A 15,126-nucleotide genomic window follows, 5' to 3' on the forward strand; every position below is an offset into this window, starting at 1 on the left:
CCCGACACCTGCCTTGCTTAAAATCTGGGACTGCCCCACCAGGATGAGCACGTTGGAAGCCAGAATGGAGACGCAGAAATTCAGAAGGATGATGGAGCGCTCAGACTTGATGAATCTGGGGGACAGAAGAGGCATGGGAAGAGGCGCCCACTCCGGAGGGGCTGGGGCTCCCCCTGCCCACTTGGGTGGGGCACAGACACAGTCACCACCTGGCCCCAGAGTGCACCTGGGGTGGTCCTGCTGGTCTCTACCAGCACTCACACGCCTACAGTGCTTTACAGCAACCCTGTAGGCAGCCCCAGCATTACTATGCCCATTTCACAGAGGAGGAAGCCAAGGCCCTGAGAGGGGAAGGGACTTGCCTAAGATCATACCGTTGTTATGTACCAGAACTAGGATCTAGAACCCAGGGTTCTAGACTCTAAATTCCAGAGTTCTTTCACCTGACAGGGGCAAGGCTACACGGCCTTTATCTCAGCCCCCAGGCACCTCCCTCCATCTCCCCTGAACCCATGTGCCCACTGTGCCTTGGCCCTCACGTGCATGCACCCACCTCCAAAAGGCAGCATAGATGGCAAGAAGGGTGAGCAGGGCCATGCAGGAGACAGCGCAGCCGATCATGAGGGGCACGGAGGGGGCACCTGAGAGCTCCAGACTCTAGGCCAGAGAGAGGGGGTGTCAGGGAGCAGTAGAGGGGGCCGGGGCGGGGGAGTCCTCAGAAAAAGGGCACCTCTGGGCTCTAGCTCTATCCACGCACTCCCCCTGGGGATTCTCTATTGAGAACAGGGTCAGATGAGACTGTCCATGCTGGTGACTCTCTTTGTGAGTCACAGGAATCATACACAGCATGTCAGCCAAGAGGGGCCTTGGAACACAGGATGTCAGAGCCAGGAGGGACCTTAGAACATAGGATGTCAGAGGTGAGAGGGAGTATAGAACATAGACTGTCGGAGGTGTGAGGGACATTAGAACATAGGATGTCAGAGGCAAGAGGGGCCTCAGAACACAGGGAGGGTCCTTAGGACACAGAATGTTAGAGCTGGGAGGGCCCCTGGAACACAGAATGTCAGAGCTAAGAAGAATATTAGAGTATGGAATGTTAGAGGTGTAAGGAAATCTAGAATATAGAACATAAAAAACAAATGGCCTTAGAATACAGTGTGTCAGTGGAGAAGGGTCTCAAAGATCACCTAGTCTGACCCTCCCGTTTTACAGACAGAGAAGCTGAGCCTCAAAATGGGGGAGGGACTTGCCCCAGGTCACCTGCAGTCATTCACAGAGGCACCTCCATGGGCGCTCTAGGGAGGGGCAGCCCAGGGTCGGAGGCGGGGAGGCGGGAGAGAGGGAGGCTTGTCCATATGGACCCCTCCTGGCTACGTCCACGTACATCCACACATGGACGTGGAACACTGGAACAGCTTTCTCATTCACACACGTGCACACACCCCCTCACCAGGTCCTTGGGCAGCTGCGCGAGGACAGCGAAGGTAGACAGCTGTTGGCATTGGCAACGAGTATGGGCAGGCTGGGTCTCCAGGGTCTGGCAGCTCTCCGTGTCCCACTCCCCGGAGCTGGCATCCCTGCAGATGGGGAGGTAACCTTGTCACGGGGGGAGAGGGACCAGAGGAGACCCTGTCCCTCCTGCCCCTGGCCAACAATGCCAAGCAGATAAGGGCTGGTCTGAATGCCTCAAAGCTGGGGGGGTCTTGGTGAGCGCAGGGAGATGGGCTGACCCCCCAGATGACCAGTACATGAAGCACAAGATCCCCTGGGTGCTCAGGAAGAGAAGAACGGTGAAGGTGAATCATGTTCACGTGGGCCTAGCTGGGCACTGCTCTCAGAGATGAAGGTGCCACGGGCCCTCGGCCCAGGCTAAGTCTCCATTGCCCCCCAACGGCCCTGCCTTCCCACGGCCAGGCAGGCCTCACCTCTGGGTTCCTGGGTACTCACGCTCTAGAGTAGTCCCATGTGGCACAGTGGGGATCTGAGGTACCCTGTGGAGTAGAACGTCCAATGGAGTGATGAGGAGCCAGGCCTAGGCCCCAGGCCCATCCCCTCACCCCCTGCCCAACCCTGGAGAAGTGTGAGACCAGAGGATCAGAAAGATGGAAGATGTGGGATACTGATGCAGAGAAAGGGGGTGCCCACTGAGAAGAGACTGATTCCAGAGGTGGGGCTGCAACCAGGGAGACTGAGACACAAGGGACTCCACCCTCCCCACTGCCATCTAGGAGAGGACATGAGCCCCCCAGGGCCTGGGATCCTGGGATCCCTGGGCCTCACTCACATTGATGACATGGGACAGCTCCACAGTAATGAGGGGTTCTGTTGGCTTGGTGGGCGGCCGCACCGTGACTGTCAGGACCCTGGAGGTGACCGCCAGCGGGGGCCTGTAGACAGAGGGAGTGGGTGTGGGGGCTTGGCAAAGCAGGGACCCCTCATCCTTGGCTCCCCCTGGGCTGCGGGAGTCTGGGGTCCATCTGATTTGGAGGACACCCGGGGGACCCCCAGACTCGGCTCTTACCTGGGTGCTGGCAAGATGAGGCCCAGAGTCCGGTACAGCACGGCCCCAATCACAAAATAGGATGATTCGTCTGTTTCTGTGGGGAGAGGGAGCCGCTGGGTAGAGTGGATCAGGGGGTAGAAGGGAGATGCGTGGAAACGAGGCCGGGAGCAGGGCAGGTCTTACCAGAAGATGGGAGGCTCAGCACCTCTTTGGGCAAGAAGAGCCGGTCCTCAGAGTGCCGGGCCCAGTCCTTCATGCCCCGCCGGCCCCTCATGGGAAAGGTGATGTCACTGGAGACAGCAGAAACTGGCTCCCTCTGAATGCTGATCACTGGGGTGGGGATGGGGACGGAATCCCAGACACAGAGAGAGGCGTGCATACAGAGACAAAGAGATATGAAGAAATGCAGAGAGAGACCAGAGACACAGACGAGGAAAGAGAAAGCATGCAGAGATGGAGGGACACAGAAACCATCACACAGGGAGAGGCACAGAAAGACAGAAGAGGGGAAGGAGGGAATGAAGAGGGAAATGAATTAGTGGCCCATCTCCCTATTTAACCATCCAGGTCTGTTTCACTCCCACCCCCCACCTCACCGCTCCTAGGTAAACGCGGCCTGTCCCATACCCAGGTTGTCGGTGACAATGAGGGAACTCTGAAAAGCCTTGAGCGCATCTCCCACCAGGTGGATGAAATCCTCCACCACCCGCAGCAGGTGAACAGAGCCCGGGGACACCTGGAAGGCCACAGGGAGCATGAGGAGCCTGGCGGCCCAGGGTCCAGGATGGGGCTCCTGATGGTGGCTGCGGAGCCCTTCACTGTCCCACCACCCACAGCCTCAGGATCAGCTCTCCCTGCGCCACAGGCTGGCCCACCCCCCTCCTCTGGGGCAGCATCCCCCCTCCCTCTCTCTCTCTCTCTCCCCCCTCCAAATGGCCCCTACCTGTTGGGCATCATCCCATTTCTCCTTGTTCTCTGCATCCACCATGTAGCTGACAACCTGAAAGAAGCGCTGTAGGGGAAGGGAGAGGATCTTAGGGGGTGCTGAGGGCACCTGGAGCCAAGGCTGGCACTAAGGTATGTGTAGTGCCAGCCCACAGGATGCCAGGCTTCTCACTACATCCTGGCACTGCCCCTGCTCCCCAACCCCAGATTGAGAGCTCCCGAATAGTGAGGGTCCTTCATGCTTCCTCCCCTACCTGCCATGTCCCCTGAGGCAAGCTGCTGTCTATGAGGGAGCTCTCAGGGCACAGCTGAAAAGACAGGGACTCTGGAGATGGATTCTAATCCTGCCTTCCCCGGGTACTCATTGTGTGACTAGCTCATCCCCTCTCCTCCGCCAGGCCTAGCTTCCCCCATCTATACAATGAGGGGGTCAGGCTGGATGACCCCTCCCGACTCAGCGCTAAGCACCCAGCCCGGCCACCTGGACGTCATCCGCCGAGGGCACGTAGGTGGCTCTCTTGAAGGTGTCAGTGACATTCCTCAGGATGTCTACAGAGAACAGCAGGTCCCCACTGTAGTAGGTGCGCCGGGCCAGAAGCTCCAGCAGACTTCGGACCACCTGAGACATGCCCTCGCCAGCCAGCATGCGCTGGCCCTTGGCCAGGTGTTCCCGCAGCTGTGGGGCAAGAGGGATGTGGGGGGGGCAGGGTCAGCTCTAGCCTCTCACCATGGGCCAACTCAGACCCCACCCAACTCAGCCACAGTCCTAAATGTGCCAAGTCTGCCACTTAGGGGCCTGGAGAGAGAGTCAAAGACACATAGAGAGATGCTGTTGGGAGAAACAGAAATACCCAGAGAAAGGCAGATGTATTAAGAGAGAGAAGGGTGAGGGATACCAGAGATAGGAGAAAATGCAGAAATAATCACCTGGAGGGAGAGATAGCTAAAGAAAGAGAGACAGGGAGAAAGAGAGACAAGGAGAAAGAGAGACATATAAAGAAGGAATGCATTAGAGAGGGCCAGAGAGAGAGAGAGAGACAGAGACAGACAGACAGAGGGAGGGACAGAGAGAGAGGGAAAGAGACAGAGAGAGGACAGAGAGAGAGAGAGAGAGAGAGAGAGAGAGAGAGAGAGAGAGAGAGAGAGAGAGAGAGGGACAGCAACAGAGGGACAGAGACAGACAGACAGAGGGAGGGACAAAGAGAGATAGAAAGGGAGAAAGAGAGAGGGAGAGAGACAGAGGGACAGAGAGACAGACAGAGGGACAGAGAGAGATGGAGAGAGAGGGAGAGAGACAGAGGGACAGAGACAGACAGACAGAGGGAGGGACAGAGAGAGGGAAAGAGACAGAAGGACAGAGACAGAGAGAGGGACAGAGAGAGACAGAGAGAGAGAGAGACAGAGAGAGAGAGAGAGACAGAGAGAGAGAGACAGAGAGAGAGAGAGAGAGAGACAGAGAGGAGAGAGAGAGAGAGACAGAGAGACAGAGAGAAAGAGAGGGACAGCGACAGAGGGACAGAGACAGACAGACAGAGGGAGGGACAAAGAGAGACAGAGAGAGAGAAAGAGAGAGAGGGACAGAGACAGAGGGACAGAGACAGACAGACAGAGGGAGGGACAGAGAGAGAGAAAGAAAGAGAGGGAGAGAGACAGACAGACAGAGGGACACAGAGAGAGACAGAGAGAGAGAAAGAGAGGGAGAGACAGAGGGACAGAGACAGACAGACAAAGAGAGGGACAGAGAGGGAGAGAGAGGCATAAGCAAGGAAATCTGGAGGCACAGAGAGACAAGGAGAGGAGGACACTTGAAGAGAGACAGACACTGAAAGAATGGAGGGATATACATAGAGAGAGAGGCAGGGGGAGACAGAGCCACCTGGGAGACCAGCAGAGACAGAGATACCCAGACAGGGGCAGGTGGAGACAAGAACAGAAGGATATACACATAGACCCAGGGGTGGAAATATGCACACATACTGATGGGATTTGATCCCCAGGGGATGGAGGTCCCAATAAGCCCCGCCCACCCACACACTCCTGGGTATCACAGCTGGAGGTGGCAGAGGGGAGGGTCCTGGGTTGCACCCACCGAAAGGTGCAGGTATCGGTATTCATGTGAGATGCACCGGGCAAAGCTGGGCAGGCCCCAGTAGGCAACCCCCTGGGCACTGAGCAGACAGCGGCGGCTGGCAGACCCTGGAAAAGAGAAGAACGCCCAGCATGGAGAAGGATGAGGAGCATTGCCCCGTGGGAAAAGGGCCCAGGTGATGGCAGCCTCCTACCTGTGGCATTGGGTGGGCATTTATTGTAGATGATTTCGCCCGCTGCTGTCTTCTTCCAGGTCATCAGCATGACGTACTCATCCCTGCACATCTCATGGAGGGCTAAGGGGAGCAGCTCAGCCTGAGCCCGATGCCTGACTGACCCTGCTCCCAGTCCCCCAGAGGATCCCCAAATCCTGAAGCCTTCCTAAGTGTGGGAGGAACCTCAGAAGGCATCTTGTCCCCATCCAACAGGAAGCGGCTGTGATGGGAAGCCCCCCTCCTTCCAGGGCAGCCCAACCTCCCTTCAGACGGCTGACAGCTGGCAGGTTTTTCCTCCCATCTGGCTGCAATCTTGCTCCTCGGTCCAGGGCCACCAGCCTAACGCCACCTTCCTAGCCCACGGCATTCCTCCAGCTGAATGACCCTGAGCGTTCTCCTTCACTCGCCCTGGCACCCAGCCCCTGCTGCACAGCATGCCGGGATCCCAGCCCCAGAGGGTACCTGGACACTTCTTTTCGCTGCATGTCTTCACCTCCTCACCGCTGCCCTCACAGGGGTATCCCTGGACCCCCGTGCCCTGGCACATGCGGAAGCGTCGCTGCCAGCCTGTGTCACACGTCTTGGAGCACAGGCTCCAGGGGTTCCATGGGCCCCACTTGCCATCAGCTGGTTGAAGGATGGTACCCATGAGGCATGGGGGGGGGAGAGGAGGCCCAGCTGTGTGCTTATTTATGGCTTCCCATTCATGCCCACTGCCCCCTGTGCCAGTGACCTCTTCTGCCCTTGAGCTCTTGGTCCCCCTGCCCACAGTGACGAGGTAGGGGCAGGGGAAGGGGTGGGAAGCCTGCCTGAAGATGAAAGGATTTAGAACTGGAAACGACCCCTCTTATTTTATGGGTAAACCTAGAGAGATCAGACTCACCCAAGGTCACTCATCCCCAGACACCCAACCCAGGGCTCTTTCTATCCCATCGCCCTTCACTGTAACAGTGAGCACGGATCACAGCGTCCCCCCACGCACAACACTGCCCCAGCTTTCCCCCTGGGCACGGCCGGCCCTCACCTGGGCACTCTGGGTTGCTGCACTCTCGGGCATCGGCGTGGGCACCCCGGCACTCGCCCCAGCCGTGGGCTGTCACACTACATCGACGGCTACGCTGCTGGGTCCCGTTGGCACAGGACACGGAGCAGCGGCTCCAGGGGCCCCACTCCAGCCACTGGCCTTCCACTGCCCCAAGGAGACAGAAACAGAGAGGATGCCGAATGGTGAGCTAAGGAGAGGTGGGGGCAGCAGCAAAGGGCACAGCTAGACCCCTCCCTCACTAGCCAGATAGGGAAAGCGAGGCTCATCGTGGGACTCAAAGGAGGTTATGTGGCAGATTTCCCACCCATGTCCTCTACCTCCAAATACACATTTGGGGCATTTCCTTTACACCACACTGGCTGGGTTCATGCATAGGAGCATCCGCTCTCCTTGAATATGGCATCCTGGCCCCATAAGAGTGTGCCCATTCCAACCCCCCAGGAGCAAGCCGGGGAATGCTGGCCACGAATAAGAGAGGGAAAGCCTAGTGAGCAGTGCCTTGTCCTTGCGTTTAGGCATAAGCCATAGCTGGAAAACAGCACAAGCCTGTGAGGATTCTACAGGCGAGAACAGGAGTCATCAGAGAGGCTGGGAGAAGGCTCCAGAGGAGAGAGGTCTCCGTAACCTACCTCAGGACCCCACGCCTTTTAACAGAGCAACCTCCCTGACCCAAAGCCAAGGCACTGAGTCTCCTCCAGGCCTCAGCCCTTCTGCAACAGGTACATCTCCTCAGAAACTCACTTTGGGGGGAGCACCAGGAAGAGGAAAAAGCATGCTAGCAGCAGGGCCCCCCACTCTGGGCTGCTCCCCCTGGGGACTTGGGGCTCCTTGTGAGAGATCCGAGAGGGTCAAGTCTCCCCCTAGGGCCCTCCCCATCAATCCTCCCTGCCACCTTCACACATGTGTAATTAGGCCTTATAGGTGGAAGGGACTATGGGGCTCTTCTTATACAACTCCCCTGTATTACAGAACAGAACCTGAGTCCAGGGAAGCCAAGTCATCAGATTACACACTTTCCCAAAGCTACCAGGCTGTTGTCCAATGCTGGGCCTCCCCATGGCCAAGGCCAGGGTTCTGGGGCACTTGGGACTCCGAAGGTAAGGGATGCAGAGACTATCACCAACCCAACCCCATAAATCCAATGGCCCTCAGAGTGTGGAGTTAGGCGGTCTTTCCCTTCAGTTCCCTTGGGGGCCCATGGTAAAGCAGGCACTGGAAAGACCCCCTACCCAAGCCTCAGGGACTCCTCCTCCAAACCCAGCAGCCAGGATACAGTTTAAAATCCAGGACGGGTCTCCCCATCTGGCTCCTTCCCACTTCAATGGCCCTCCCCAGCCCCAGCAAACCCCAACCCCAGCCCAGCCCAGCCCACATCTCGGGCTCCTTCCTACCCAAGAAACTCAGTAAGTAACCCCAGCGCCCTGGCAAAAGGAAGGTGAAGGGTCAGCAGGATTGGGGGGGTGAGGTGGGGTAAGGGTGGGGAAAGGGAAAGGAGAGCAGAGGAGGGGAGGGGAGGGGTGGGCGCTACTGACCCGGACAGGCAGCCAGGTTGCAGAGTTTAGTCTGCAGCTCGGGACCTTCGCAGGTCTTCCCACCGTGCTGGGGGGGCACACAGGTCCGCGTCCGGCTCCGGAACCCCCGCCCGCAGGTGCGGGAACACAGGCTCCAGGGCCCCCACTCCTCCCACAGGCCAGGAACTGTAAGGAAGCACGCCACCCAAGTCACCTCTCCCCACCCTTCCCCACCACTTCCAGGCTTAATACACTCCAGGCAAGGCCAGGACCCCTGACCCCAGCCGGGATCCCAGGACTACCTCCTCTCAGCAAGCCAAAGTCCCCCCTACAATGACAGAGGAGAAAAGCACTTTACAAAAGCACCTGGTCCAACTCGCTCCTTTCATACAGGAGGAACGGAGATCCAGAGAGGGGAGAAGGTCTCAGCTAACAATCACAAGACATGAAGAGCAGAGTCAAGACTCGAGCCCATGGGTTCCTAACTCCAGAACCAGGGCTCTTCCCACTACGCCACAAAAGCTGTAAGTCCTTGTCCAGATTCTGACATTGGAGGAGGGCTGGAGATCAGCGGCAGCATCCAGTGCCCCTTGGGCAGGGCTGACAGGAGCATCATCTCCCCCTCCCCAGATATCTACAAGATAGCCCCCTCCACTATCAGACAGGAGAAAGCAGGTGGACTGGATGCAACACAGAGGAAGAGAGGGGCGGTCCTGAGGATCATCGACTTACAGCTTAGAGGTCATCTACACAGCTCTGCTCATTTTACAGATGAGGAAACTGAGGCCCAGAGAGGGGAACTTACTTGCCCAAGGTCACACGGACATTAAGTGATATAGCTGGGATTTGAATTTAGTTCAAATGGGAAAGCCCTGCCTCCCTCATGGTCTTCACGCCCTGTGCCCGGGTACCCGCTGCTGAGGACCTGAGATACCAGGATCAGGGAGAGATGGGACCAATCGTTCCTGTGTGGATTGGGGGATCCAGAGCTGGGGAGCTAGCAGAGGAGCTATATGTGTGGGGGGGTGGCAGAAGTACGGGGAGGATGGGGGCCAGGCAGCGCCTCCAGCCCACCAGAGACAGACAAGAGGACGAGGACACGCAGACACACAGGGGCGCGCCTACAGGCCCCAAGGCCACGAGCAGGACCACCCTGTCCCCAGCCCTTTCTGGGGGCCCAGTGCCCCCTCCTAGCACACTGCTAGCTGGGCCTAGTCCTAGGCAGCCCACAGGTGACCAGCCGGAAGGGGACTTTTCTCTTTCCCCCTCAAACCCTCAAGACAAGAGAACAAATATCTCCAAGCACAGAGAGCCAGAAAGTGACCGTCCAGGTGTCTAGTCACCTGCTAAGTAAAGATGGGAAGGAGCCGGTGTATCGTAATCTTTCCCGAAGGGGAGGGGAGAGTCACCCTAAAGCTGGGCTACGGGGACATCCCTGCTGCCCTGGGCCCTCCGCTGACCATCATCGGATCCAGGGCTGGAGGAGACAGCCCTTTCATTCTACAGAAGAGGAAATGAAGGCCCTGCCCAAGACTGCCACGCCACAGAAGAGACAAGCAGCAGGCTGTGGGATCCAAACCTAGGTCCCGACTCCTAATCCAGTTCCCTTCCACGCTGTCATGCTTCCTCGGGCCTGGGAACAGGAGGAGCGCCTGTCCCCTTCCTATCCAGGACGCCCTCTCACACAAAGGGTCAGCGTGTCTCCACTTAGGGACCCCGACCCTTTCCTGGAGAACGTCCGCTGGGGACTAGACAGGCTCTGGCGGCTGGGGGGGGCAGTGCTCCTCCCTCGGTGACCCAGTGCTCCGGTGTATTTAGCAGAGGGGCGGCCCCAAGGGCCGTACCTGGACAGGTGTCCGTGTTGTTGCAGGTCCGAGTCTCCCGCAGTGGCCCACTGCACAACGTCCCATACGGGGAGGAGACACAGGAGCGAGTCCGAACCTGAAGGCCCTGCCCACACGTCAGAGAGCACACGCTCCACTGAGACCACTCCTCAGCTGCTGGGTCTCCTAGGAGAAAGGGACATGGAGTGTCGGGGAGCGGCGGGACGAGAGATGCCACCCAGGGCAGGGGTGCAAGGCTGCTCTGCAAGGTTACCAGGGCTACTCTGTGCTGAGACTGTAGGGTCACCAGGCTGTTCTAATCTGTGACTATAGGATCATTGGGCTGCTCTGGGCAGAGACTCTAGGGTCACCAGGCAGTTCTGAGCACAGACTCTAGGGTCACCAGGCAGTTCTGAGCACAGACTCTAGGGTCACCAGGCAGTTCTGAGCACAGACTCTAGGGTCACCAGGCAGTTCTGAGCAGAGAGTCTAGGGTCACCAGGCAGTTCTGAGCAGAGAGTCTAGGGTCACCAGGCAGTTCTGAGCAGAGAGTCTAGGGTCACCAGGCAGTACTGAGCAGAGACTCTAGGGTCACCAGGCAGTACTGAGCAGAGAGTCTAGGGTCACCAGGCAGTTCTGAGCAGAGACTCTAGGGTCACCAGGCAGTTCTGAGCACAGATTCTAGGGTCACCAGGCAGTTCTGAGCACAGACTCTAGGGTCACCAGGCAGTTCTGAGCAGAGACTCTAGGGTCACCAGTCAGTACTGAGCAGAGAGTCTAGGGTCACCAGGCAGTTCTGAGCAGAGACTCTAGGGTCACCAGGCAGTTCTGAGCACAGACTCTAGGGTCACCAGGCAGTTCTGAGCAGACTCTAGGGTCACCAGGCAGTTCTGAGCAGAGACTCTAGGGTCACCAGGCAGTTCTGAGCAGAGACTCTAGGGGCACCAAGCAGTTCTGAGCAGAGAGTCTAGGGTCACCAGGCAGTACTGAGCACAGACTCTAGGGTCACCAGGCAGTACTGAGCACAGACTCTAGGGTCACCAGGCAGTACTGAGCAGAGACTCTAGGGTCACCAGGCAGTACTGAGCAGAGAGTCTAGGGTCACCAGGCAGTTCTGAGCAGACTCTAGGGTCACCAGGCAGTTCTGAGCAGAGACTCTAGGGTCACCAGGCAGTACTGAGCAGAGACTCTAGGGTCACCAGGCAGTACTGAGCAGAGAGTCTAGGGTCACCAGGCAGTTCTGAGCAGACTCTAGGGTCGCCAGGCAGTTCTGAGCAGAGACTCTAGGGTCACCAGATTGTTCTATAATGTGACTATCAGGTCACCAGGCTGTTCTGGGCAATGATTACAGGGTCACCAGGACTCTTCTGCATTGAAACCAGATAGCACCAATCAGGATTATCTAGGCTTGGCGTCACAGACCCTGAGCTGATCTCTATTTGCAATGTCTGGCAATGGCATGGCTCCAGGCAGGCCTCAGGCTCCCCTCTCCCTTCCTGTGGGCAGACCCTCCTCACCAGCTGCACAGCTACCATCCCTACCGCCCAAACCCGCAGACTCAGCACGGAGGAAGGACCCCTCCATGCTGAAAGCCCCCATTCTCAGAATGTCCCCACACTCCTCTTGCTCCAATCCCCCTGTCCTCCCCAAAGGGCTGGGGAGAAGGAAGGCACTAGCACAGGCGGCAGACACATGGAAACAGGCACAAACCCCCCAACATGCTAAGCACACACCCTGTTGCACTAAGCACACGGGCTGACACATCACAGGCCCGCAGACTCAGACAGACTCGTTACCTGTCTGCGCCATGTACACTCCGGGCTCGTCTGCTGACCTGGGCCACTGGGTTTTCACCTTCGGCTCTTCTTCCGGCTCCTCACCTGCAACATGGAGATGCCCTCAGCTGGGGCAGGAGATGGGCCCAGAGGAGAAGAGAGAATCCCCTCTCCTCCCTCCCCCAGCCTCTCACATCTGGGGCTGTCCAAAGGGTCTCCAGAGACCATGCACGACTCCTAAGTAAGACAGTCTGGGAAGGGAAGACTGGGACTGAGATCTAAGACAAAGAATGACAATGTTATAGAGGACCTTAGAACACAGAATGTCAGAGCTGGGAAGGGTCTTAGAACACAGGATGTCAGGGCTGGCAGGGGCCTTAGAACATAGAATGTCAGGGCTGGCAGGGGCCTTAGAACACAAGATGTCAGGGCTGGGAGGGCCCTTAGAACATAGAATGTCAGGGCTGGGAGTGCCCTTAGGACCCAGAATGTCAGAGCTGGGAGGGCCTTAGAACATACGGTATCAGAGCTGGGAGAGGTGTTAGAATGCAGAATGTTAGAAATGAAAGGAAATAGGGGCAGCTAGGTGGCACAGTGGATAGAGCACCAGCCCTGGATTCAGGAGGACCTGAGACATATAACACTTACTAGCTGTGTGACCCTGGGCAAGCCACTTAACCCCATTGCCTAGCCAAAATTAAAAAAAAAAGAAAGAAAGCAAAAGAAATGAAAGGAAACATAGAAATGACCTAATTCACTTCCTTGCTTTTGCAGATGAGGAAACTGAAAAGGGAGGTTCTTTCTAGTGCCCAAGCTCCCACAAGACAATGAAAGGCAGCTCTGGAACTTGAATCCAGAAGGCCGGCTCCTAGTCTAGGAGTCTTTTCCTTGCAAGGCGCTGTCCATTGCAGGGCCCCCTCCCCTAGGACAGCTTACACTGCCGACTGGTCACTCATTGATCCCTCCCTTAGCTCAGCTGCAGGAGCCTCGATGAGCCCAGCCCCTCTCCTCCACACACAGTGGGCCAGCCTGGCTCCCTGAAAGTGGCTTCAGCTACCCCTCAGTTCCCTCTGCCCAGTCCCCTCCACCTTCCGCGGAGACTTCAGGGTTGGTAGACAAAGCACATTTTCTGGGCACTCTTACTATGGTGGAGAAGGCCCATGTGTGGTGCCTCGGCTGTGGGCCAGGTGGATAGGTGGCCACTGTTTGCTAAGGTCACCCCAGAGGGTAGGAGAGCTCCGACTCTCAATCCCTAAGAGGCCAAAGATCCTAGGCCCCAGACAAAGTAAAACTGCCTCCCCCTCACGTGGCAGACAATGCAGGCACATATCCTGCCCTCTCATTACAGGACGTGATGCTTTTCCCAGGGCAGAATAATTTCATAAGACCAGTCCCCATGCTAGAATTAAAGGCAGAGGCATTTGGGGGACCTCACGGTATGACCTCATCCTGGCTCCTCCCTCCCTGGCCTGAGAGATGGGCAGCCACAGGCTTTCCCCAAAAGGAGAAACTGAGGCATGAAACTGTCTAGGGGGCTGCTGAGTGGTAAAGACCTGCATGTATATGCATTAGGGAGGGGGGATGTCTCCTGAACATGTCTCCTGAAGCCCTCAACCGCACAGCCTCACAAAGCGGTATAGCTGAAAAGCAGAACACTGGGAGTGGTGTTACCTTGGGCAAGTAACAAAATTCCCCAAGCCAGTTTCCTCATCTGAAAAATGGGGTGATCTGGTCTAGGTACTGACCAGTGGCTTTTCCAGCTCTCTGACCCTCTGATCCCACATCCCACACTGGCTGTGCAGCCCTCTCTGAGCCTCACAGGTTTGGTGGAAGGAAACAGCTTAGAAACCTAAACAGTTCTATGGAAATGGTGGCCATTAAGAGGGCTGGATTTAGAATCAGAGGGCTGAAGTTCACATCTTGACGCTCCCATTTACTCTCTGAGTGATCCTGGGCAAGTCCCTCAATCTCTCTAAGCCTCAGTTTCTCTAACCTATAAAATGAAGTGGTTGGGCTAGACAACCACCCCAAAATCTGTGACCCCAACAGGCAGGGCAGATCCAGGCTTTGACATATCCGAGGGCAAGAGCAGCCAATATTAAAATTTTCAGAGTGAGTATTTACACCTCGAAAACAGATTGTCTAGACTTGAGAAAGTGATAGAGAAAATATTAATAATCAATATTAAACGTACAAGTGTGTCAAGTGTACTTTTCCCTGCCAGAGAGGAGGTTGTTAAATGTCTACCAGCATACCACCATCACTAGGGATAAGAACACTGTTTCTAACACACACACACACACACACACACACACACACACACACACACACACACACACAGTGATGCCTTCACCTTTGTTCATGCACCACCCCTTGTGCCTAGCAAATATCTTTTTTATTTTTTTCCTGGAGGCGATCAAGGGTTACATGACTTGCCCAGGGTCACATAGCTAGTGTCTAAGGTAGGACTGAACTCAAACCTATGCTGACTCCAGGCCCAGCACTCTATCCTCTGAGCCACCAAGCTGCCCCTTTTCTATTTTCTTTAAGAAAATGCTACCTCCTACAGGACACCTTCCTGGATTTCTCCCACATTCCTCGCTCCACTTTTTCTGAGTCTCTAGAGTTGCTCAGAGACAGAACCACAGCATCTCGGAATCCCAGATCCGAAAGAGTCCTCAAAGGACATAAAGTCCAACTCATATGTGAACTGAGCAGCTGGGTGGCACAGTGGATAGAAAGCCGGGCCTGGAGTCAAGGAAGACTCATCTTTATGAGTTCAAATCCAGCCTCAGACACTTAGTAGCTGTGTGACCCTGGGCAAGTCACTTCACTCTGTTTGCCTCAGTTTCCTTATATGTAAAATGAGCTGGAGAAGGAAATAGCAAACCACTCCAATATCTTGGCCAAGAAAACCCCAAATGGGGTCACAGTGAGTCAGACACTCCTATATACGAGGCATTGTGCTCTTCAAAAGCCAAAACAGTCCCTGTCCTCAAGGACCTTGCAGACTCCCAGGGTTGGGGGAAGCCACATGAACACAGGTGAACAGATACAAAACAAAAAAGACTGAATCTGTGATTCAACTGGCATAGGAAACTCCCAGGTAAGGAAACACCCTCACTAATACAGGCATCCACACTTTCTTTGCAGCCTTTTAATAGTCTTAGAACAGCGGTTCTCAAACTTTCTGGTCTCAAGACCCCTTTATACTCTTA

The 15,126-nt window shown here is 56.1% G+C and overlaps 1 protein-coding gene across 1 annotated transcript in view; it reads right to left on the reverse strand.

Moving 5' to 3' along the window:
• ADGRB2 (adhesion G protein-coupled receptor B2) overlaps positions 1–15,126 on the reverse strand; it is a 72,572-nt gene that overhangs the window by 18,001 nt on the left and 39,445 nt on the right. The window contains 17 exon segments of the mRNA XM_020983541.2: positions 13–115; positions 554–657; positions 1,454–1,580; positions 1,951–1,994; positions 2,288–2,390; positions 2,525–2,634; positions 2,637–2,836; positions 3,134–3,242; positions 3,450–3,518; positions 3,933–4,127; positions 5,541–5,647; positions 5,734–5,835; positions 6,217–6,381; positions 6,779–6,943; positions 8,332–8,496; positions 10,155–10,319; positions 11,930–12,013. Of these exon segments, the coding sequence (XP_020839200.1) occupies positions 13–115; positions 554–657; positions 1,454–1,580; positions 1,951–1,994; positions 2,288–2,390; positions 2,525–2,634; positions 2,637–2,836; positions 3,134–3,242; positions 3,450–3,518; positions 3,933–4,127; positions 5,541–5,647; positions 5,734–5,835; positions 6,217–6,381; positions 6,779–6,943; positions 8,332–8,496; positions 10,155–10,319; positions 11,930–12,013 (2,117 nt within the window).

This window comes from Phascolarctos cinereus, unplaced genomic scaffold (genome assembly GCF_003287225.1).
Source record: "Phascolarctos cinereus isolate Bilbo 61053 unplaced genomic scaffold, phaCin_HiC Scaffold_726;HRSCAF=1367, whole genome shotgun sequence".
Taxonomy (NCBI): Eukaryota; Metazoa; Chordata; class Mammalia; order Diprotodontia; family Phascolarctidae; genus Phascolarctos; species Phascolarctos cinereus.